Source organism: Barbus barbus (genome assembly GCF_936440315.1).
Source record: "Barbus barbus genome assembly, chromosome: 31".
Classification (NCBI taxonomy): domain Eukaryota; kingdom Metazoa; phylum Chordata; class Actinopteri; order Cypriniformes; family Cyprinidae; genus Barbus; species Barbus barbus.
In genome coordinates, this window is record NC_136759.1 from 13,935,652 (window position 1) to 13,961,901 (window position 26,250).

The 26,250-nt window shown below is 35.8% G+C and overlaps 1 protein-coding gene across 2 annotated transcripts; it reads left to right on the top strand.

The window, feature by feature from the left end:
• Positions 1 to 2,539: 2,539 nt before the first annotated feature.
• Positions 2,540 to 5,659, top strand: exo5 (exonuclease 5). Of its 2 annotated transcripts, none has more exons than XM_079387383.1 (6): positions 2,540 to 3,085; positions 3,298 to 3,361; positions 3,438 to 3,691; positions 3,776 to 3,880; positions 3,963 to 4,135; positions 4,958 to 5,659. In XM_079387383.1, the coding sequence occupies exons 1-6, from the start codon at positions 2,992 to 2,994 to the stop codon at positions 5,420 to 5,422; spliced, it is 1,155 nt and encodes a 384-aa protein (XP_079243509.1). In that variant the 5' UTR covers positions 2,540 to 2,991; the 3' UTR covers positions 5,423 to 5,659. The 2 variants fall into 2 exon arrangements, with proteins under 2 accessions (XP_079243509.1, XP_079243510.1); XM_079387384.1 differs by having other exon boundaries at positions 3,441 to 3,691.
• Positions 5,660 to 26,250: the final 20,591 nt, after the last annotated feature.

The following is a 26,250-nucleotide window of genomic DNA, read 5'->3' on the forward strand; positions in this document are numbered from 1 at the left end:
TAATGTTTGCATTTTTGCATCATGCTTAAAAAAGACTACAAACACAAAGTAGTGCAACTAGTAATAATCTTCTCATTTGTTGTTCTTGAGAGCCCCCTAGAGGTGTGAGTAAGTTTTACAGATGTAGTATTACAAATATGGCCTTAAATTCAGATTAAATATGAAGACAATTGTTTTCAAGTCTACATACTGTTATGTATAAGTTTCATTAATACAAGAACTTTACTGGCTGTCAGGTTAGGCCAAGCTCTTCATGAGATGATCTCGAGCGGCCAGATAGCGCTTCCTTCTGTTGGCTTTATACATCTCAATTTTTTCTTCTTCCACAGGGTCAGCCTGCACTCCCACCCACCTGAGACTCTCCTGGGACTGGCTCATGGTTGTCTTTGGTGGCATGTTTTTATATTGGTCGGGGCTAGCTACGGATACCGACAGATGTTTGTGTTGTCTACTCCTTTTTTGCTGTTTCCTGGTCTTCTGGGAGCATGTGTGTCCTCCGTGCTTGTTCTTCAGCATTCTCATGGTCTCATGTGTTGCTTGTTTAGACTGTATAGAGGCTTTTTGTCTATTATAGGGGTTTCATCTAGTGTTGTCTTCGGCTGAAGTGTCTCAAGGGTTAACCCTCTTGTGATACCTGAGAAGGTGACGATGACAATGACAACTTTTAAAGTGTAACTACTAGTACTAGTAAAACACTACTAGTAATAATCAGGATTTCGATATGGATAAATATCTGATGGGGCATGTTCCCCATGCAGCCTCTTAGCCACAATGTTTAAATAGGGAAAGGACAAATTTCCAAACTCTTTCAATCAATGCTCTACAAGTTCTTTCACAATCACAATCCTTTTTATCGCCAGATACAATGGGTTTTAACGGTACAAGGAATTTGTCTTTGTGTACTGGACAAAAATGCAACAAAGAAATTAAATTATATAAATAAATAAATGGACGTTAATGCTCTAAGCAAATCCTGCTGCAAAAGACAGTGTACACAGACGTGGTTCATTCCACTGGTTAATACATAAAAATTTTTTTTGCCTTGCTTAGATGGGGACACTTGACTGATTGCACACTATTGGAAGAGAGCTGAAGTGGATGACGACGATGACATCACTAAATCATCAATGAACTGACTTTAGCTGGAAAATGACTGTTGATGTCCTCTATTTTCCTGTTGACACTGTAAAGCTGCTTTGACAATCAGCATTGTATAAAGCGCTATATAAATAAAGGTGAAAAACAATTCAAATTATACCTCTATAGCACTTTTCACAGCTTTACAATACACACACACACACACAAGCAGGACAAAGGAAGTCTTCCTCAATGGGAGGCTGGCCAACACAGTTCCAGTGAAACCATAGGTCGCATGTGCTACATTGAATCTGGTGAAGAAAACATTATTGAGGGAAAGTGTCTACATATTTGGACTCGTGTGGATACATCCTCATTTTTGGCTAAACTTACACACTGCTCATGGGTAGAATGAGCGCCACAAGCCCTACAGAGCTGAGACAGGTCATCTGTGTAAGAAAGTAATTGTTGAATTAATGTACAAAATAGCTGTGCATTCAAATGCAAAAAAAGTAAATAAAAAATGTAAATAAAAACTTACCAGTCATAGTAAGGAGCCTTTTGGCTATTTCCATTCTTATAGCAATTATGCCCTGATCATTAGTTTCAAACATTGCAGGCTTATTTAAAAGCACACGTTCAGCTAGCTGTTAGGAGAAAAATGTGTTATTCACAATATAAAAAGGATATAGCTGAGAAAAAGTACAAAATGTGCAGTTAAACTTACTTTGCACACCAAAGCCAAAATCCTGATTATTACTAGTAGTGTTTTACTAGTACTAGTAGTTACACTTTAAAAGTAGTCTTGGATAGTTAGCAGATGTTATAGTTTTTTTTTTTTTTTAACATTGTAAAACAAGAAGTGTATGTGGGCAGCCTGCCAGTGTAAGAATGTGTTTTGCCAATGGTCCACTGCAACATAGAACTAGACTTAAACTTCGGGGCGTTGTTATGCAATAACAGTGTTTACATTAATGGGATTCGTTGTGACGATGTGCAATTTTTCTGATCGTATGATCAAATCATAATCATTCAGCAGTATTAGAAGTGCTTTGGCTGGAGAACGACGTTAACTTATTGTGACAGTAAAACTAGATTTTGGCTAGCAAACAGGTCACAAATTAACACAGGCACATTTCCTTGATTCAGCCATGCTGCATAATGTTACGCCGAGAGTAAAATCCTATTTGAATCCAAAATCAATGCAGCTCAGTGCGTGCGTTCATTATTGGCATCTCCCAGCGCAACTATTTTTGGGCGTGCTCGAAACCCATTTTTTTGTTGTTCCGTAATTCAGCCTCTACGGGCGATCATACCATTAATTTGTAATCATTACAAGAATACCAAAATCGTGTAATGAGCAAGTGTTATTAGACAGCTTAATTTGTGCTTTCAGAATCGGCGAATCTGCTGCGGTCGTCCCATCACATTTTTTTTTTTTTTTTTTTTTTTTTTTGCTTAAACATACAAAAACACCAATTAACAACAGTCAGAAAATTCTTAATACAATTCAAAAAAGTCCAAATAACAGATCCCATCACATCTGGAGCGAAGGACCTTAACCAGGAAGTTGGTCACCAGATAACACGGAAACCAGTTGATAACATCAAACAAAATGTCACTTCTGAATGTCTGAATGGCTGAATGTCACTTCACAGATGTTGAAGGGGGCGGGGCATAGAGCATTAGCCAATCGAATACATTTGTAACAAACAAAGATGTTGAAGGGGGCGGGATATTGTAGGGAAATGTTCTAGCATGTTTTATGCGAAATTATGCAACTTCGCAATATAATGTAAAACAACTATAACAAATATACAAACGTGTTATTTTTCATATACATTATTATATTATGTTCCTGAAATGTTGGTGTAAAGATTAGAATGTGCAGAGCGTCTTGAGTTTCATTTTCAGATGGATGCGTCTGGATCACAACAACTGTTCGATGACTGGGACGATATTAGCGACTCGGAATTTCTCAACATCCCTTCCGAGCAACAAAGCATCGGTAAAATATTGTGTCATTTTGGTAATTGGTTGTGAATTTAGTCATACTTTTAATTTTGGACACAGGACGGCACTGTCGTATTATGTGTGTAACTTTGTGTCATCTGATATTTTTTTACTTGTCTATCTTTCCACTGAAAATAATAAGATACAACTTGTACATAGTTGTTAAAGTTTATACATATAAGCAATGTATGTTTTATGTTTTTTGAGAGCCCCAGTGTCATCTCAATAGTGAATCTGATGGCCCCTGTGCGTCCACCTCATCAGGGCACAAGTAAGTCATCTGGATGATGGTTTGTGGACAATTGTTAGATATTGTGTGCAGATATGGACATTGTTCTGCTATTCAGCAGGAATGAAGAGGCTTTGGGACAAGAAACTGTAAAAACAGAAAATGTGAGGGGTTTCAAGAGAAAGAGCCTTCATGAAAACAGCTTCAGCCCAATGCAACGCTTCTTCAAACGGCATCTGAGTGTGACCCTCCTGTGCGACCAGTCTTGGTGTGAGATGAAGACTGTTTACAGTCTTTTAAAGCCATTTGTCAAGAGAAAGGAAATGCAACGTTCTGAGGTGCTGATCGGAAAGGCAATTCATTTATCAAGAGGTGAACACTGATACACATTTGAACATAGTGCAACATAATATTTCAATCACATTCAGTTATCCGATCCATGACTTTCATCTCCAGAACGGGAGATTCAGGACGTTGTTCCTGTAGATATCAGGACTAGAGAAGATGCAGAAGCAGTCAAACTTCTCAACATGTTGCACATGATATCACTGTTGGAAGCAGGTGAGTTGAAAATGTTAAAACAGTGTTAAGTTTGGTACTCAGATCAGTTTTAAACGTTTCATTTTCAAATATTTTGTTTCAGGAGACCGTGTGCGAGAGTTTCCTGTGTTTGGTGTGCTGGAAGGTGTTTTTGTCATGGGGGTCATTGATGAACTCATGTATAACCAGAAGGGGGAGCTGGTCCTAAATGAGCTCAAGACACGCAGACAGAACTCCTTGCCTAGTTCTGCACAAGATAAAGTCAACTGCTTCCAGGTGAGTTGGGGTTATTTATTGCAGGTATGGCCTTTGTCCTCACTCATGAAGCAGTAAATCATTACACTGTGCTTATGTGAACAGCTGCCTTGTTCTCACTGAACTTCATTCCACATACATTTGTCCATATACAGTAGTGTGGCCTCATTTTATGTCCTTTCTATTAATTTATTAAAATACTAATTTCTAATACATTTAGAACGATGGACTCCTGAGAATAACAAATGCTGTTCACACTTTAAAAAATGTATTTCATTTTTATTTTGGGGGCATAATGTCAGAAATGTTAGGGTGATACAACTGGCCTGATATCATAATAAAAAACCTCATGAAAGAATGAAATTCTAAAAAGGAAATCCTTAAGTAGTTAGATGTAATTGTTTACAGTTGTCTTTGAAGAAAAAAATCTGTTTAGAGTATTGTAGAATTATTTAACTACTATTATAGTATTTATTGCTTGAATTAGTTTTTATTTTTTTTAAATAATTAGGTTATGTGGTTTATTATGATTTGTTAATTTATATTTTATTTCAGTTTTATTTAAATTATCAAAAAATATTAAAATGTGAGCAATTTTTTTCCTTAAAGTCATGTGGTGCAACCAGCTAAATCTTGTGGTGTGACTCCCCATAACTTAATGATATTAATTAATTAATAATTGATGATATTAGCAAAAATACTTTTCATCATGAGAAATATTTTTAAAAATGTTGGAAATGGCATAAAAAGTTTTTGAGAATGCACACCTTAATGCATCATTGACTCATACTGTATATATTGGATCATTGTATCTGTTCTTTAAACTATCCATCTGTTCTTCAGGTTGGCATGTATAAATTACTATTTGATGGACTGGTGAGAGGAGAAGTGAAGAAAGACCATGTTTTAACTCACCTTAAACTGCGTTCAGGTCAAGTACTTGGAGCAGGAGTCCAGGCCCATGCTAAAAGTATTGGGGTCCTGGTGACTACCTTTGAGGAGCTGGTTGATGCTCTGCTAATAACTGTGTCTTGTTCTGATCTTCCATGCATTGACCTGCTTCAGATTGAATACTTTCACCAAGGCTCTAGTGGACCCATTGGGACCAGAGTTGTTCCTTTTGATGAAGCCCAACTACGGGCAGCGCTTCAGGGTCATCTGGCCTACTGGAGAGGTCAGAGGGAACCCAAAGGGGTGGACATAGAAGAGGCCTGGAAATGTAAATCATGCCTTTATGAACAAACTTGTGATTGGACAAAGAATAGATTGCAAGTATCTGACCAACAAGCAGATCATGCTAGCTCATGATTCAGCATTTTAGAGATAATACAAATATTTGTATGTGAGGACTATTTTTGTCATGTTATTAACTTTTATACTTTTATTGTTGTCTTGTGTAATATTTAAGTCTCAGCTTTAAATGCGCATATTATGTGAAAGTTATTGTGCAGCTCTATAATGACTGTGAGTGAAGCGTTGTGAAATCATAATGCATTATATAATGCATAATGCATTTATTTATTAGAATGACTTTTTAATGGAAGTAAGCTGAATGTTTCCTCACTTTGTGTGCATTAAGAAGTTTATGTCACTTAGCTAGTGGAACGGATATGTGTTTTGCAGTCGACGATAACACAAGTGTGGCTGATATAATACTGATAAATACATAATACATTTGAATTATCTTTATAATAATAATAATAATAGTAATAAAATTAATGAAATAGAATCCTATTATTTATATATATATAGTTTGTTTGTTTCCCCTGCTTATCTCCTTTAATTCTTTTTAAGCAGAGATGTGCATCATTAACTATAGCCATTATATAAAAACAGTGTAAAATAAATGATTAATAGGTTAACAGTTTAGCTTGGTAAAGATATTGTTTATTTATTATGAATGTCACTAACAAAATATTTTAATTGAGTTATGAAATGTGTGCCATTAGGTGGTGCTATTTTACCATTTACTGAATGTTTAGAATTTATGTTGAGCCATATCTGTAACACGATAATATGATAAACAATTTGATAACTATGACATTATCAGTCTGTATTTGACAGTTGCTAATATTAAATCAGTGATGCGGTGTGCCAAAGACTGGAAATGCCTTATTTTGATTAGCAGATCCCTCATAGTGATAATCTAGTGTTGATACAGAGAGGCTTGTTTATTTGGGCCTGAAATTTCATCTGCACTGGCACTGACCTCAGCACTGCTGTTCTCTGTGTCGTCACCCAGCGCAGGCCTTGGAGCGTGTCCTTGTTATCAATATGACACACTGAGACTCTGAATGACACATCTGGCATTTAAAAGAGGCCACACACTCCCGCAGGGTGCTTCCCATCTGAACCTAAATCACACAAACAGTTTAGTCAATCTTTACATTCATTGGCTGAGTTTGTTCCTATAGGCTGTTGGTTAAGGTGTGCAGGCTCCTTTGCATGGTAAATGGCCATGTATTATATGCTGTTTTAAATGGCCTCTGGAGGCTTGTTTCTTTTATTAATGAATCGACTCATTCCTTTCCTCATAATAAGCACACGACTGATTGCAAATCTCAATACAGAAGAGGCTGTGTTCTAATTTGATACCGGTAATGATTTTATCCGGCTTTGCCCATGCGCAGGCATCGAACACCCGTGAGGCTGAGAGCAGCCGTTATTAGATTGTGTTGGCTGAGGTCTGCTCTAATCTGCTTGTCGATTGGCTAAAAGAGCCATTCCCGGTGCTTTGTTTGCTCATGTCTGCACTAAAGCACACCATCTTCCAGCCATAGGAAGCTGCAGTACGGTCTGGTCTGATGAAGTCACTCAGGTGCTAATGACCCCTCATTCGAGGCTCTTAAAAGCACTTCTGCTCACTCAGTCTCTAGTAAAGTGCTTCAGCACTTTACTTCAGCCTTTGTAAACTCATGTCACCTGGCAGACAGAGGAGCCATGCAACTCTAATGTGGCCTATCAGTTCATGCTCTGTTTGTGTTGCTCACCAAACTCAATTCCCGCCTCTCCTGATCAATAGGTCTCCTAATAACAGGGTTTCTGAATAGTGATTGCATTAAGGCACAGACAAAAAGAAGTTAGAAGGCTCCGTTCCTTTTTACATATCATGTGAGAAAAAGGGTTAAATGATGCATAAAACTAAATGCAAACACGGGGTGATTTAATTGATGTTCATGTGAGTGTGCAGTGCATTGGAGCTAATGCAGGTATAAATTTGTCAGGACTTTGGAATCATTCATTTTGCATTGTGATATCTTACATTGATGAATGTCATTACATTGGATTACATCATTGCCTGGAGGCAAATCATTCTTCTAGAATATTACACCGAGTGAATCTCATGGAAACAGTACCAGATCATTTTTCAAATCTTTAATGTGTTTTCTAATATATTCTAAAAACTGTAAATAATAATTGCATACCATTCAAAACTTTGGGGTTGGTAAGTGTTTTTCTGTAATGAGTTGCTTATGCTCACCAGGGTTGAATTTATTTGATTAAAAATACAGTAAAATGATAGTATTGTAAAATAATTTTACAATTTAAAATAACTGATAGAAAAGCAGATTTTTCAGCAGCCATTACTTCAGTCGTCAGTGTCACATGATGATCGTTTAGAAATCATTAAAATATGATTTTGAAGCACTTCATATTATTATTCCTTCTTAGCATTCTTTTTGAAAAGAATTGTGCTTTATATTATTTTTAGAGAAACCATGATGCATTTTTCAGGATTCTTTGATGAACAAAGTTTAAAACAGCATTATTTGAAATAGAATACCTTTTGTAACAATGAAAAGGTATTTACCGTCACTTTTGATTAATTTATTGATCAATTTACTGGCTGGAAGCACAAAAAATTTGACTAAGATGTAAAAATAAATCAATATAATATAAGTCTTTTTGCATTGCGGTACGAAACATCTTTTTACAGTATGATAATTAAAATGTGGCAATAGGGTAATTATGGAAACATGCAAAATACACTATATTGCCAAAAGTATTGGGTCACCCCCTTCTAATGAACATGTTTGACTGCTTTAGTAATTTCTATGAGTACAAATCTTAATGTTAAAGCATTTAATGATATTCTATGGAATTGTGTGCTTCTTTTATAGCAACAGGACCCTTTTCTATTCTAACATGACAGTGCCTCTGTGTATAAGACACGGTTCAAAAAGACATGATTGATTCAGTCAGTGTGGAAGAACTTGACTGGTACAAGGTCTGACATTATATGCAGACCTTGAGCCAAAAACTCATCACCAAACACCAATGACTTGTATAGACACTATAAGGACAAAAGTGTTGGGACACCCCCTTCTTTAGAACAGAAAAAGGCACTAACAAAACTGTGGCAACAAAGATGGAAACATAATTCATGTATTTAAAAATTGTATTTCCATCTCTATTGCAACAGTTTTGGACGTGTCTAAAATGACTGTACCCTTATGTACAAGTCATTGGTGTTTGGTGATGAGTTTTTGGCTCAAGGTCTGCATATAATGTCAGACCTTGTACCAGTCAAGTTCTTCCACACTGACTGAACCGTGCCTTATACACAGAGGCACTGTCATGTTAGAATAGAAAAGGGTCCTGTCCAAACTGTTGCTATAAAATTAGAAGCACACAATTCCCTAGAATATCATTATATGCTTAAACATTAAGATTTGTACAAGATTTGTAGAAATGACTAAAGCAGTCAAACGTGTTCATTAGAAGGGGTGACCCAATACTTTTGGCAATATAGTGTATGTCCCAGACTTGTTCTCAGCTGATTCACTTGTTAACAAATCCTCAAGGATGGTTTACTTCAGTGTAAATGTGATGCATTTTCATAGATAAGGAAATGAAAAAATGAGAAACCGAAAAATGTTCTTGCAAATAAATAATTCATGGTATGTAGACTAAGCCTGTGATGCAGATCTCATTACAGAGTGACAGCGGTCTGCTGCCGCAATAATGTAACCGAGCCAGTATTCTGCTCCACCCTGCCCAGTGTGGAGATCCCCACACGGTCAAATGAACCCCCGTCTGGAGCAACTGAAACCCACAGGCCGCTTTACCAAGCTAAAGCAAAACACGAGGTAGTCCTTAGACTCAACCAGCTGTCCACAACCCCAATCTCACTGTCATCATTAGTCAACTGACGAAAACACCACTGTCTCCAGTTCTGACTCTTTAATCCCAGGGATCAGTGTGGTGTAACTAGAATCTGCTGCGCGTGATCGCAGAAACAGAGCAAAGGGCCAATAACACTGACATAATCATTTTCATAATATAAAGAAACAGTCTACGTTTCGACTAATGCAGAGGAAGATGGAGGAAGGGAGAAGATGGTTGTCAGAGAAAGGACACTTAAGTCCAAACAGCTGCTAAAAACATCACAATAATCCACACAACTCTAATCCATCAATTAACTTCTTGTGAAGCAAAAAAGGTGCATTTATAAGAAACAAATCCATCACTATGACTTACAACCATTGCTTCTTCTAGTTAAAATACAATTCCATAATCCATAAAAATGCTTCCTTCAGTGAACAAATCACCTCATCTGAATCAGAGAAATATGTAGATCAAGCACCGTTTACAAGCAAAAACAGCTCTAAACAAATATCCATTCACTGCAGTGGATCCAGTGGTGAGCAAGTGTTGTAATGCTAAATTTCTCCAAATGTGTTCTGGTGAAGAAACAAACTCATCTACATCTTGGATGGTCTGGGGGTAAGTACATTTTCAGCAGATTTTCATGTTGGGGGGGAACTGTTCCTTTAATGTGATAAACTAACGCAACTGGTGGAAAGTAAACCTAGTGAAAAACATGTATAGGCCTACTAAAATACATTTATTTTGTGCTAAGTATACTACAAATACATTAACATACTGTATGTAATTGTACTTTTGGTATACTAAACTGGTATACTTAAAGTCTGCTAAATTAAAAACTAATTTTGTACTTAATTGTGCAAAAGTTGTGCTGAGGTCCAAATAAAGACATACTGAATAATATTTTTTGTGCTAAAGTGGAACTATTGCAAGTATACTTAAGGCAAACTTTAAATACCTTGCTGATATTATACAGAGATATTATACAATCCTTATTAATACTGATATAAAACACATTTTAGGCATAATAATAATAAGAACTGTGCATTGTGCAATAAAGATATACTCCAAATAAAGTTTAATTTAGTGCTGTCAAACGATTAATCACATCCAAAATAAAAGGTTTTGTTTACATAATATATGCATGTGCACTATATTTATTATGCATATATAAATACACACACATACAGTATATTTTGAAAATATTTACATGTATATACATTTATATATTTATATTCTTATATTTTATATAAATATATTTAATATATAAACACTACATATTGTTCTTAAATACATAGATGAATGTGTTTGTATTTATATATACATAATATACACAGTATACACATATTATGTAAACAAAAACTTTTATTTTAGATGCGATTAAACGCGATTAATCGTTTGACAGCACTAGTTTAATTATAATTTTATATCAGTCTTAAGTGACATGTCAATAGGTTAATGTATTCAAAGTATACTTACTATGAAATAAATGTATTTTAAATAAATTATGGCATAGTTTTTTTTTTTTACTACACTCTTAAAAATAAAGGTGCTTAAAAGGTTCTTCACAGCGATGCCATAGAAGACCCATTTTTGGTTCCACAAAGAACTATTCAATCAAAGGTTCTTTAAAGACCCTTCTCTTTCTTACCTTTTATAATCCGAAGAACCTTCTTTTGCCACAAAGAACCTTCTATGACATTGTGAAGCACCTTTATTTTCAATAGTGTATGGAACTCAGAGGGTATCCTTTAAAAATGTAAATTATATATTGGAAAACATATAATATTTAGCAGTCTAAAGCAATGAATTTTATGTCTGACCAAGTTTATACATTTTTGTTGCCAAGGGTAACATGCACTTTGACAGTTGCATAAGAGAAGCACTTTTTTACTCGGCTCTGCTCATGCTCAGAGGGCTCTTGTGGACACCTAAAAGGAGTTTTGAATGCATTCAGGTCATTTGATACCAGGCCCTTTGTTTTGCCGTAAAGCACGTCTTAATTCACTCTTCTACATTTTTGGCAGAGCACAAGAACCATTAGTGTATTTCTGCCTTGAAGGTTCACGCAAACCGCCTTAAAACATTGCAGATCTGATTGCATGCACATTTTGTCCTAATAGAGTAATTGTCCTCTCATCCTGGAAAGTAACAAGCAGAGAGGAGTCTCATTTTTCATTTGGTGCTGTGGGAGGGAGTGTGAGGGAACCGTGTACAGTCAGCGGCCTCCAGGATAGACTGAAGCATCATTTATCGAAGACACAAATAACTCCAATTGAAACAAATTAAAGCACATGGGATCCAGGGGCTGAGATAAGAGCAGGCTGTGTTTATGAGAATGTGAGTGCAGTTGTGTGGGTTTTGTTTAAGGGGAAGTGAGAGTGAGCGTGCACATATTAGTGGCACAAGTGCGCTTGTGTGCGTGCAGATGCAAGCTTGTGTTGGAGATTAATTGAGCTGTTCATAAATGTGCTGGGTTAATGAAATGGCAGTTGACAGTGACCGTGCCGCACAGGAAGTGCTGTAACAAGGCTTTATCTCTGTCACACAGCACAAAAAGAAACACAGCTCATCATGTAGGTCACGAGTCAATTTGATAACTTACTTAAGGGTCAGGGCAGAACTGTAATATTAAAAGTTTACGAACAGCCACTCTCGTCTACCCAGATAAAACCATATTATGTTTCTCATTATTACAATATATATATATATATATATATATATATATATATTTTAGACTGGTGACTTTTTTCAGTACGGTGGCAAGGGCAGTTTGCCCTTAGGTTAAGCACACACTCACACAACACACGTTTTGCTTATTGATGCAAGATGAGACCATATGAATTCATTTGCTATTTTTAGCCTGCTCATATAGTGAGTCTGCACGCTTTGGAAAGGCAGAGGACATTTGGCAATTCAAGCAGAGAACAAATTTAGCAAATCATGTAGAAAAGGCAGACATAACCAATGTAGATGAACAAATCGTGCACATTAAAAATGTGTTCTCACAGGACTTACTCATTTCGCTTGAGCAGTCGCTTAGATGAAACACTTAAAAGGAAAGTTAAAATTGTGTAAATTAAAAATCATTTACTCAGCCACCATCATGTCGTTCCAATCCAGAATTAGTGTTAAACACAAAAGGAGATGTTTCGCAGAATGTTCACGCTGCTCTTTAAATATAAAAGTCAGAGGTGAACAAGGGTTGTCAAGCTCGATAATTACAAAAACACCTTAGCCTGTTGCATGCTATATTCCAAGTCATATATAGCCATATGATTGCCATGAATCTTGTAAATGCCAAGTTTGAATATGCACGTTGCATGAATGAGAAGCAGTTTGAATATGAGCCTTAGGGAAATATTCTCAGTCAATAACAATAACATCAGTTTTTTTCTTCCCCACAAGCATATCATTTTTGTTACTGTTCTGAAATGTTTTGTCATTTTGTCACTGATCATTCACTTCTGCATAGACAGCAACGCAACTATCACATTCAAGTACCATTATGGTAGTAAGGACATCACTAAAATAGTCCATGTGTCATCAGTGGTTCAACCTTAATTTTCTGAAACAAAAATAGTGACTTTATTCAACAATTTCTTCTCTTACGTGTCAGTCTTCTATGTGTGTTCACAAGAGTACCATGACTCATGCATGTGGTGCTGCTGACGCAGGAGCCAGCATTCTGATATAGAACTAATTGTTGAATAAAGTTGTTATTTTTGTTTTCTTTTTTGCACAAAAATTATTCTCATAGCTTCTTATAATTACTGTTGAACCACTTGTGTCACATGGACTATTTTTTTAGACTTGTTTTTGGCATTTTTGTCTTTTATTTAGATTAGGACAGTGTAGTGAGTGACAGGAAGTGATGTGTGGGAGGGTGGGATTGAGAAAGGTCCATGAGCCGGGATTCAAACTTGGGACGCCTGCAGCACAAGGGCAATGTAGCATTGGGACCAATTAGACACACAATTTTGCATTTTAACAAATCAATTAGTTATTAGATTAACAAATGGTCACAGAGCCCCCACCCAATACACATATTGGGTGCTGGTATGTCTGTCAATGACTCCAGGCCCCTGGTTCCATGGCAACCCATCTGATAACACTTGTTTTATTAACTCAAAGGAATGCGGGCAGAGCAACACTCACTTCCTATCCCCTTAGGAATAAGAGATATTATGCCATAAAAATGGACCCTTCTCTTATTAATTAATAGAAAAACCCTTCTTTGAATGAACACACATATCTTTAGGTCATTGTGCATATTATTACTGTTCTTGTATATGTTTTTGTGTATTGTATCCTGTTTTATCCATGCTTATGATAGAACACTAGTTAATATTACCTGACTTATACTATGTTTGATCTCTATCAATTCGTCTTCGGATGATCTAATTGAGAGTGTATATTATATGTCGATACCTATGCAACATATAAGTGTTCTGGGAATCTTTAATAGTTTGTATATCAACTTCCAATCCAGTTCATATGCAAATTACCATGCATGGAGACAAAGAGTCGTAAACTTTCCCTCCAAAAGTTCAAGTCATCATAGGCCCTTTGACACCACAGAGGTGTGACCTCTACTGTATATCAGATAAAGCTCTCACTTCAGTGACGCCCCTCGCAGTGTGCGGTTCTGTTAGATCCTAAGAGGATGAGGAAGATGTGAGCTAAAACTCTTCTGAACACTTTAAGTTTTGTGCCAGGCCTTGTGGCCTTGTCTTTCCATTCAACCAAAGCTCCTCGGACCTCAGTAGATCTCTTTCTTAGCTCTTTTCCACTCTCTACCTAGAAGAACATCTCTACCTCAGAACATCTTTAGAATTCATCACTCTTCAACCCGGAAAAATGTGATCAGGAATCCAAAACTTTGAAACCACTAAGACTTTCATCTGAGACTGCATTCCGGACACTCGTCACAACCGAATGCATTGCAAGTATTGTACATTTAACTAAATGAAACAGAGGTTATTAGTACAAGTTATAGACCCCATTATAAACGGCGCTGATGGTTTTACTCAGGTTGTTAAATGACTTTTTTCATAACTGCATTCTCTGGTTTTCCTGATGGTTTCATCCATCAACTCTCATTTGCCCTTTCCCATGTATGAGTGATTGTACCTATGTATGTTTGTTTGTGTGTTAGACTAGTTTGCATTGTTTAGTTAATAAAAGTTGTGTGCACAAATTACGAGTTGCAAATTAAATGTGTCTTTACGATTTTGACCCTCGCTACATGCTCTAATGCATTAATAGGAAAGTATGTAGAATTTCCTGTGGCCAAGGAAATATCCTTTCTTAGAGTTGATACGAACTTGCACTGAATGTTCGCTGGACGGACAGATCAGTTGATGGCAATTTAATTCTGCTACAGTTATTACTGTCAGCCGATATAAATAATTGTAATTAATCATAACTAATTGTAATTACTTATATACAATTCCCTTTTAAGCAAATTTGCTACAGTGATATACATCACATGGACTATTTTAACGATGTCCTTACTACCTTTCTGGGTCTTGAACGTGGTAGTTGTGTCACTTTCTATGCAGGGTCAGAAAGCTCTCAGATTTCATCAAAAATATCTTAATTTATGTTCCGAAGATGAATGAAGGTCTTATGGGTTTGGAACGACATGAGGGTGAGAAATTAATGACAGAATTTTTTGGGGGGTGAACAATCCCTTTAAATATACTTTTTTTCACAATCCCTTTTTTTTAGATGTGAAAAAGAACAAGTGATCTTATAATTTATCCTCGAATTCCCTGTCACACTTTACATTTGATGTTTTTTTATTAGGTTTTTATAGCCATTTATTAAGGTTTTTAATGTTACATCTTATGTTGCTAAATTCTTATTTATTGTATTTTTTATCGTCACTTGTGTTACCATAATGGTAATATTTTTTTTTTTCAGAAAATTTCTAGAAACTGCTACCATTTTTTTTTTTCATCATAAATGTCACACATTACATACATTATTTCACAGTGAACCAGTGTTTGTGCTTTAGATGCTAGTTTTGCTCAGAACACTAATGTGTTCTGAAAACAATCTGCCTTGAAAACAAGCGTCGGGAGATGCTGTCATATTAGTTGGTGTATCTGTACCTTATTGTTCATTCAGCTTGCATCCCGCAGCAGCTGGATCCCCATCTGCATGTAAACATGAAGACCACAGCAGAGATTGCTGGGAAGTGTCTTCATAACGTGGCTCTATATGTGGTTTTATAGTGCATTAGGTGCTGCTTCCTTTCCATTATGACAGCTTGAGTTATTGCCAGCAGCACTCATGCAATTACTGCCATGATTGAATGTACTGTCCTCTTGCCACATAGTGCCCCCTGAATGGAACAAAACAAGCAGTCGAGCTATCATCTGTCTAGCAGAAGGGTCTTGTAACACTAATTACACATGATGTTCTTTTTGGTTGTGATTACAACAAAAAAAAAAGAAAAAAAATCAGGCTTGTTTTTCACTGTGGTGGCGAGGTAGCATGTTTCTTTGACAAAGTGGCTTTTGTCCATCACTGTGTCCCAGAAGTGGGGAGGTGTAGAGCTTGCTATTCCCAGAGCAGGAATATATAGGAAGCTAGAAAAGCAGATGCTGTTTTGTGCTATTGAGCTCTACCACAATTCACCTGTTAGTATCTGAGTGCTGGTTGGTGGGACGTCAGGAGAAGATATTAGTGGCCTAGTGTGAGTTCTGTAAACACACATGATGTCATACACGGATTCTGTTTTAAATTTAGTGTGCACAGTGCAAAGTTTCCTATAACATCTCTTACCAGATAGATCTGAGTTTATGTGAGAGCTATACAAAATAAAAGGGAGAGGCTTACCACCTCGTTCTTAGATAGACAAGCAGATTAAATGGACAAAGGGAATTGTGTCAGGGAGGGGAGAGTAACACTGGGAGTGCAATGTACTGTGCTGAAAATCTTAAGTGTGGCCTACAACACGTAAGCAGTGGTGTTACTGGTCTCACTGTCAGATGAGAGGGGAGAATTTTTGAAGTGACGTTGATTTCTCTGTGTAAAAGGCCCGGGAGATGAATGTAGTGAATCCTTTTCTAGGAGGAAAAATGTATTAATATTGTGTCATTTTTATTTTTTGCTTCTGTGATGTCAAAACTTAATTTTCAGCAGTCATTACTCCAGTCTCCAGTGTCACATGATCTTTCAGAAATCATTCTAATATGCTGAATCGGTGCTCAAAAAAAGTTTCTTATTATTAATATCACAGGCGAAAATTGATGTGCTGCTTAATATTCTGTGGAACTGTTTACATTATATTTTTCAGTGATTATTTGTTGAATAGAAAGTACAAAAGAACAGCATTTATTTAAAAAAGAAATCGTTTGTAACAAAGTAAAAGTCTTTACTGTCATTTTTATTATTAACTAAATGCATCCTTGCTGAAGAAAAGCATTAAATTCTTTAAAAAAAGTCTTACTGACCTTAAACTTTTAAGTGCTTGTGTATATTTAAGCAATATTTAATCTACATTGACATAATATTGCCAGTTACTTACTTTTGCTCTGTCAGCAAATAAAGCGACAAAGTTATGAACCGTTGCATGTCTCAGAGCAACATGCGATTAGTGGCATTTCATTTCTGAATGAATCAGTTGAGTGAATGATTCAGTGATTTGCTTTAAAGATTGTATTCTTAAATGAATCGAAGAATGAATCAATGCATCAAAGTTCCTAAATTAAGCAATGAACAAATTGTTTGAATGATTCAGTGGCTCGCTTATAAAGACAGAAACTTGTTGAAAGAAGCAATGAAAAATCCACCAAACTACTGGCACTACCTAAGTGTATTGTATCTTGAATTAAAGTGTATTTAAAAAAAAATTGTTTATACTTCAATAAAGTGAAAAAAATATACCATTCAGTGAAAGACAACATTCTCTGGACTCATTTGCTCATGTTTGCCTCTTGTGTAAGTGTTACTAGGGTATAACAAAGGGAAAGCCTTACCGTGAGCGTCCCATGGGTTTGCTTCTTTTGGCTTGTCACCACATAAAGCAGTATGTGACTCTTGGGACAGAGATCCCAGATCAGAGGGAACAGACTGTTTCAGTTACACGGGAAAGTCATGCAGCACAAAAAAGTACAAAAGTCAAATCCCACAAAAAGTACTTAAAAAAACAAACTAATCACTTCATGACAGCGTAGTATAAATTCAGCAATGAAATGACGTGGGAGGTACATGTGGCTCTACGTCGTATCAAGAATCACTCACTAGAGCCATATTTTGTTATTCATTCCCTTCGTTTGTGCGTCACAGAGCCACGAGGTTCTGAAGTGAGACAGTGTGCTGTGGACATATGCCTGAGTGCATGACTGCACCAAGAAATCATTTAGAAAAAGCGCTCAGTTGTCTGAGGAGAGCAGACAACTGTTAAACATGTTCACTGGCATGTTTAAGGTTTTCCTGTTGTTTGTGGTTGTGATTTGATCTCGGTCATTGTGATGTGGAAAGAATGGGTAGTGGATGTGTTATTTATTTGGTGTCACACTGACTGCAGCATGAGCTACTGAATAATCACTTTAAGCCAGCGCTTCTATATGCTTTCTTTCTTTTTGCTTTGATATGCTGAAGTCTCAGTGCCTGTGATATTTTCCCCACTGTAATAATTCCCTATGAAGCAGAGAGAGAGAGAGACAGTGTGAGCAGGGAGATTTTTTGCTGCAACAGCTGATCCAAAAGAATGAGATTATGCAATTCAGCTCACACCAAGGTTTTTGATCATGCATATGCATTTGCAGACTGTAACAAATGAATGTCCAAGCCGCACCTTTCCATACAACAAAAATGCATGGTTATTATAATGCCAAGCTCCAAAAGAGTATTATAAAAGTGGTTCATACAGCTTATGTCCAAGTCTTTTGAAGTCATATGATAGCTTTGTGTGAGAAACAGACCAAATGTAAGTTTTTATTCACTGAAAGGTTTCTGAATGGACTACAGAAGTTGTATGGACTACAAATATGGCACATCAACACCACTGACAGCAAACAGTTTAGAACTTCGAACATAATGCATGAGCTGTATGATACTTTGATATAACGTTTTGCTATTATTAATATTATTATTAATATTACTATTAATACAGTGGGGAAAATAATTATTTGATCCCCTGCTGATTTAGTAAATTTGCCCACTTTTAAAAAAAGGGCTTATCATTTTTATGGTAGGTTTATTTTAGCTGATAAAGACAGAATATCAAACAAAAAAATCCAGAAAAAGCAGCATACAAATGTAAAAAAAAAGATTTACATTTTAGTAAGTCAAATAAGTATTTGATCCCCTGCCAACCAGCAGGAATTTTGGCTCCCACAGATTGGTTATGTGCACATGTGGAGCACAGATTAGTCCTGTCACTTTAAGAAGATATTCCTAATTTCAGTTTGTTGTGTGTATAAAAGACACCTGGCCATAGAATCTGAATCTTTCATTCCAACCTCTCTACTACCATGGGCAAGACTAAAGAGCTGTCAAAGGAAATCAGGGACAAGATTGCAGATCTGCACAAGGCTGGAATGGGCTACAAGACCATCAGCAAGAAGCTTGGTGAGTGTCGTGGATGGGTATTCCAGCATGACAATGACCCAAAACACACGGCCAAGGCAACAAAGGAGTGGCTCAAGAAGAAGCACATTAAGGTCCTGGAGTGGTCTAGCCAGTCTCCAGATCTTAATCCCATAGAAAATCTGTGGAGGGAGCTAAAACTTTGAGTTTCCAAGAGACCTTAATGATTTAGAGAGATCTGTAAAGAGGAGTGGGACAAAATCCCTCCTGAGATGTGTGCAAACCTGGTGACCAACTACAAGAAACGTCTGACCTCTGTCCTAAATCATGTTTTGCTTATGGATCAAATACTTATTTGACTTAAACTGTAAATCTTTTTTTAACATTTGTATGCTGCTTTTTTCTATTTTTTTGTTTGATATTCTGTCTCTATCAGTTAAAATAAACCTAGCATAAAAATGATAAACCCTTCTTTTTTAAGTGGGCAAACTTACAAAATCAGCAGGGGATCAAATAATTATTTTCCCTACTGTATATACTTAATATTATTAAGATAAATATGAATAAATAAATACAATTAATAGTTTAACATTAATTTGTATTATTCATTTGAAAGTGTTGTGTAGCTATATATATGTGTGTGCGAGTGTGTTTGTAATAGAGTCAGATATTAAAATGTATTATATATAGTATGTGATAATTAATAAATGATAATTGATTTTAAATGATATTAAGGGTTTTAAAAAAAATTCAGAGTTGTAAATAAATTATTGGAGTACATTTTACAAGGAAATGCTCAGCTCCATTTTTCCAGCTTGTTTTTTTCAGTGCATAGCATTTGTATTGTAATTTATAGCAAATAAGTAGTATTGTACTTATTTACACTGTTTTTTAATAAGAAATTAATATTCATGAATATTCTGAAAACAAATAATTCAATATCCTTTGATTAGGTTGCTAAATTAAATTATTTGTCTGTTTCAAAGAATTGAAATATTGGGTGAGATATTCCTTTAAACACTTCAATTCAAGTATAGGGTTAATGTACCCAAAACCACTCTATAAACTCATGATTCTGATAAACTCAGAAGAAGCAGGTCATGATGAAAGAATTCTTGTTTTTTAGAGGAGAGTTTCCATGAGCCAGCTAGACGGCAGTATTTATTTGAAGTTATGAAGCTGAGCACACATGCACACGCATAATCAGTCACAGCTCATTTCAGCTCCCTTTATCAGTCTGCACACATTTTATAGCTGATGTTGAAGCGCAGACAGATTTGTTCCAGCTTTCCAGACAGAGAAATACATCTCTTGACACAACAGAATTTGTGAGACTTTAATACTGTAGTGATACACAGTGATCAGAGAGTTTGTGTTAAGTCAGCTTTCATTTATTGGCTCTCATAACACTTTGTTTTCATCTTTTCTGAGTCTAGGGTTGATCTGAGGTATCCCACAATGCATTCACAGAGAGACGGGAAGATCAAAGAGAAGAATGAAAGTTTGGGTTATTCACTCCCTATTGACTCATTCGTGTGCTACATTGAGACAAACAGCCATCAGAGCAGTTTGAGATTCTGCTTTGGTGAAATACAATCCGCTACAACACTGCAGGGAATGGATGGTTGCTGGAACATTTCCTTCAGAGAGATCTGGCATAGTCTGAAGTGAGTAATTTTCAGTTGACAAATGTTCAGTTTAAAGATCCTCTGCTTTGGTTCTGTGTGTACTGTATATCCAGGTCACAAATGAGCTCTAGATATTAGGTTTGTGATCAAAAATATAGAGTCACAATTTTTGTTTTCAGTGTCTTGGAAGAACAAATGCAAACACAAATATCAGTGGAAATAGAGGTGACCTTTCAGTGTGTTTTGTCTCTGTCCCTCCTTTTGTATCTTTTGGTTCACTTGGCCAGATTTGTACAACAAACCTTTTCGTCCCATTCATTCACTGTGTACTTGCACACAAAGACCACTGACAGGAAGAACGGAAGCACGTATCTTTGCAGTTTTGCTGAGCTAGTTTTGTGAAAGATGCACCATAGCAACAAAACAACAAGCTAGGTTTTGTTCTGTGATGATTCTGTGTCAGGTTTATGTTATTCATCGGCCTCTTTTTCTCCTCTACCCCGTGAACTGCTGCAGCCGTGAGGTTGAAGTCATTTCCCTGTGAGGGGTGTTGGGTCCCTGGAGGGGAGCAGCTCTAATGAGACCCGATCTGTGGCTTGTTGCTCCATGGCTCATCAGACGCATTCATCACTCTGGTGTGTATTAATCTTTTCTTCATGAACAGAGATTCAGAAAAAGAGAGAGAGAACCAGAAAGAGGCTTCAATGCTGCCATATCGTCCACACGTCCCTCAAAAATCACACAAGCAATTATTTTTATTCATGACAGGCTAAAGAAATAATTTTTTCAAACATCATTGGTGGACACTAACAAAATAAGTGAATTAGTGTGGTAACAAGATAAAATTATTAATTTAGATTTTCTATTAATAATATTTAAATAGTTAAATATTAAATATTAGATTAAAATACATGTATAATTTATAATACTGGAATTTTACATTTACCAACGATAATTAGAAATCCAAAACATTTAGTGTACTTATTCACATTTCCACCTTTTATTCACTACTTATTCACAAATTAAATTACATTTTAAATATTAAATTAAATATTAAATATACACTTCATATAGTAAGTTAAAATACATGTATATTTTATAATACTAGAATTTTACATTTAATAGTGATTATTAAAAATCCAAAAGATTTACGGCACTTATTAAATTACATAATTAAATTAAATTTAAATTCTAGTGATTCTATAAATTAAAATTCTATATTAGCCATTAAGATCTTGTCATTAATTTTCCATAAATTAGACACGCTGAGGTTTTAATCATGTGATTGCTTGCAATAAATATTTGACTTTGACATTTTATACTTAAGTACACTCAAAGTAAGTACTTGTGTACAATTACTCAACTTGAAAATTAAAAGAGTGTATTTTGTCCATCATTCACATTACAGTCTGATATTAGAGTCCATGACAGCTGACATTTTGTGACTGTTTCAATCCCCCATGAATGGCAGCATGTGAAAACATCCGCTCTGCTTTTGCTGCCACTATAATGTTTTTGGTCGCCATGGAGATGTGAACCACAGTACCTTACAAAGCAGTGGCCTGCAGTGCCTCAGCATTGCTAGAGGTAAGACACTTTCACTAATATCCAGAGCATGTCACCTTCAACAGGAACTTATTTAGTAACTCAAAACCTCATGCTGTTTGAGCAAGAAAATCTCCATTCAGTCTCCCTTCTTAAGTATATCCTGAATTTCTTTGATGTGTGTTTATTGAAGCTCATGCAGGATCTACAGAAGCTCATAGTCATTTGATTCTGTGCACGTTTATCACAAGTGCATCTGGAGGAATACTGAAACTGAGCCCTGCAAATGTTCTGACAGTAACTGCAGATGGAATTATGAAACTCTATGAATAATGAATAACCAAAAACTGCGGTAAAACAAATGATTTTTTTTACTGAACTTTACTTTGAACAAGTTCACATTCTTCACATCACACCCACCCAGTCTATTCCTGTTTCCACCACAGAATAAAAGAGTATTTGTGACTTTTTATCTTACAAATCTATGGCTTATTCTGAGTCTACTTATCATTTCCGGTTCTGAACGATTCCCAGTTTTGATTCCAATAAGGTATAAAAAAACCATCTAACATATTAATTCTGTGTCTTTTTGCAGCTGAATACAATGAACAAAAATCAGCAGCCTAAACAACACTTAAAAAAGGAAATTATTTCCTGTGGTTTTAACAAAAATACCACAGCAAAAACAACTAGACTAACTAATATAGATTTCACACATTACTAAAGACAAGTAAACATTCAGTAATAAAATAAGAACAAATAAACAATTTAGCAATATAGCACAAATAAATGCAATTCAAGGACAGAAATTGAAATCAAATGTAAAATAACACTAAGTTTTCTTTTTGCAAATAGAATATGGATTAATCTTCCTTAAAGTTACAGAAGTTATTCAGTCAAGATCAGCAATTTTCTTTTTCTTTTGTTCTTTGATTAACATTAATGACAAAGATGGTGACAGGTATATTAGGCTGCTGTCACTTTAAGACTGAATGCACAGATCCAATATATTATTGCACATGCATTTGCTTTCTCAACTGTTTACTTTCACTTAAGACAAAACAGACTGTGTTTATAAGGATATTTTGACAATTTAGTATTTGTCTGCTCAAGCACAAGAAGACAGGAAAGAGAACTTGGTTTAGTATTCGCACACTATAGAGATAGCTTTTTGTGCATACACATTGATTGTAAGCAAAGCACAGAAAACAGCACACGAGTACTGCACTTCTCTTACACATCATTGCGCTTGGATGGTTTGAAATCACATAAAATTGTGCACACAGAAATTGATAAGCGGAGTCCAAATGCACATCTTATCAAATTCATGGTTCTTGGAAATATGGAACCCATTCCCGAAACCCAACCCTACACAAATTTTTTCACAATTTTTTATGAGACTAAACTTGAGAATGTAAAAAAAAGTCAGAATTTTGCAATAAGAAGTCACAATTACCTTACAGAAGAGGAGGAAATGTGTATCATGAAGAAGGCCAGGGAGGATGTGGTCAAGTTTTAAAATACCTCACACGCCACAGTGAGATACTCAAATTTATCTTCACCCAGAGCTGTTTACTATTACAACGTGTCTGCAAACCCATCGCAGCAGCGAGGGCCTGTCCCTACTCCACAGCTCTGCCATAACCAGACCTTTGCTCTCACAAACAGGTTAATGAGAGCTGGCGGCATCACTGCACTCTAAACATTTCTGTAACCTTCACTCAGTACAAGACCTACGAAGTGGTGGGTCAGAATGGATGACTGTGCTTATCATTTGGAGATGTTTATTTACATTCCTCTAAAACAACCGTATGCGTCTTACGGTGACGTCACTCAGTGGGGTTCAGAGCGAGAACAACCAGATGAAGACGGCAGATGTATATCCTATCTCTTCTGCTAATTTATGAGCTTCTTCAGCTCTTCATAACATGTATAAACAGTTGTAGCATGCTGGCCATGTGATATATGAGAGGAGGAATGGAGATAACTCATTGTTTACTGTAACGATGGTGCTTAGACACTTTTACTGGCAATTATATGATTTATGGTATATTGTTTACTAGTTATGTCACTAGGTTTGGGTTACTACAGTGATCAAGATTAATCCCACTATTTTACTATTTATAATATAAATAATTTATAATGTTATTCTAATTATTAATTTTATGTCTATCTTTATCTATTATTTAATATTTTTAATTATTTTATCTATTATGTATTATTTTATTATTTTTTATTCATTCACCTTGTTTATTTTCTGATTTGTCTAAAAATAATACAATTTTAAGTACTGCTTGGTTAAATCCAAACAGAAACATCTTTTCCCTACTTTTTATTTTATTCTTTGTTCATTCCTTTATTAATGTCACCCTATTTATTTTCTAGATTGTCTAAAAATAATGAAATGAAATGAAAAAAAAACCTTTACATTTTTTTTATTTTTAATTCAAAAATACCTATATACAAAAAAAGTATAAAATAAAAATCTATTACAGTGGCACTGCTTGGTTAAATGCAAACTCTTTTATTTTGTCAAAGTGCCGTGCAGTAAAGCAAACATTTCTGTTGACTCCGTACATGTTTTGATTTCATTTTAGTTTAAAGAGGAAAGATTGAAAATCTGCATGAGTCTGCTGAACGATCAGCTGCATGTGCAGGAGATTTCTCATTTATAATGTATGCGGTTGTACTTGCTCTATTATTCAAGCCATTATGTAGGCTGAGATTCAATTTTAGTATTTGACTCAAGGGAAGGGGCCAGATATAGACAAGCCCTTCTCCAGATCCATTAATGTGCAGCGGCAGTGGAAAAACATGAGTATAGAAGGCTTTCATCATACTTATATTGCCCAGTGAATGCAGGTGTGTGTTATCACAATCACATACAAAGGAGATCTGAATCATAAAGGAGGGTGAAGGCACAAAGGAGAATGTGATACAGTCGGGCCTCTACAAAGTGATCAGACAGTTGGATTTGTGCCCTGAAGGTCACGGTTGTTGAAAAACCTTTCCCCATTTGTCATTTGGATCCAAGGCAATCAGAGGTGGTCTTTTCTTTTTCAAAGATTATTCTGAGACACTTCCTGCATAGCAAAAGGACACTTTCATTGTCACTGAATCCTGTATGGGTGTGACATTAGCGGAAAACTTGTATAATATAGCTGCATTCTCAAAATAGAATGTTTTTGTACATCCTGCCAGATTCCCAAGATCTGGGCCCAGTTTTCATGTTGGAAATACACAATACTAAAATTGTTTATCATAAAAAGGTATATAATAAAATGTATATAAAATTGTCCTTATATAAGGTACAACAGAAGATTAAATAGAAATGAAGGGTTTGTTAGACAGCAATAATCCAACAGCTCCACACATGCACCTTTACCCAATCTCTCCATCTCGTAACAATCCCAAACACAATACAATGTAATCCCCAATCCATACTTCCTCTGTTCCACATGAAAGCAGCAATCACGCTGGAGTGACCAGGTTAAATGTGAAAGGAAACAGATTTTGTTGCATGTAGAACCCAGCCTAAGCCTTAATGTCAAACAAACAAAGCTTAATGTCACATGGTGCCTGTAATCCTGACGCTTGGTTTGCAGCATTATAAAAACATGCTGGCATTAATAGGACCATTTCAGTGTCTATTCTGAAGGCATTAAGAATATACTGAGAACAATAGCTCAAGTGGTGCCAGCAGTCTCTGACTAGGCAACACGCCCAACTGGAGTTGTGCCATATATAGGCTGTGTTCATTCAGCCATAATGCAGTTAGAAAAATTGAACTCTTGAATTTTTTTTTAGACTACTTTTAAACACATTAGAGGGTCACATAAAGCTAATATGATTATATAATAAATATAAGGTGATTCTGTGATTAAGAACTAAATTAAAGCAATTTGCTGCCTACTTCCAATCTGTCAAAAGTTTTTTATTACTCTGAAATTAGTAAATTACACTATTTTTATATTGTAAGCAATGATTGAACTAAAAGTCAAATATTTGTATTCTTCTGTTTACTTCTAACTTGTGTGCGTTTAATTTCTTAAAGGTGCACTCTGTACATTTTAGGTGGTTTTATTCATCCCATTATATATATATAATTTTAATAATATTTTTTAAAAGTGTATTAATTTTTTACGTGTAAAACTTCCTCAAGCAGAGCTGAATTTGCTTTAAATACAAGTAATTCAAGAATTTAAGCTAATGATCACACGATTAAAAGAGGTAGGAGACGACTCCGATTTATTACAGCATCAGCCGAAAAGTATTGCAGATGAATATCTTCTGGAGAGGGCGTTCCTT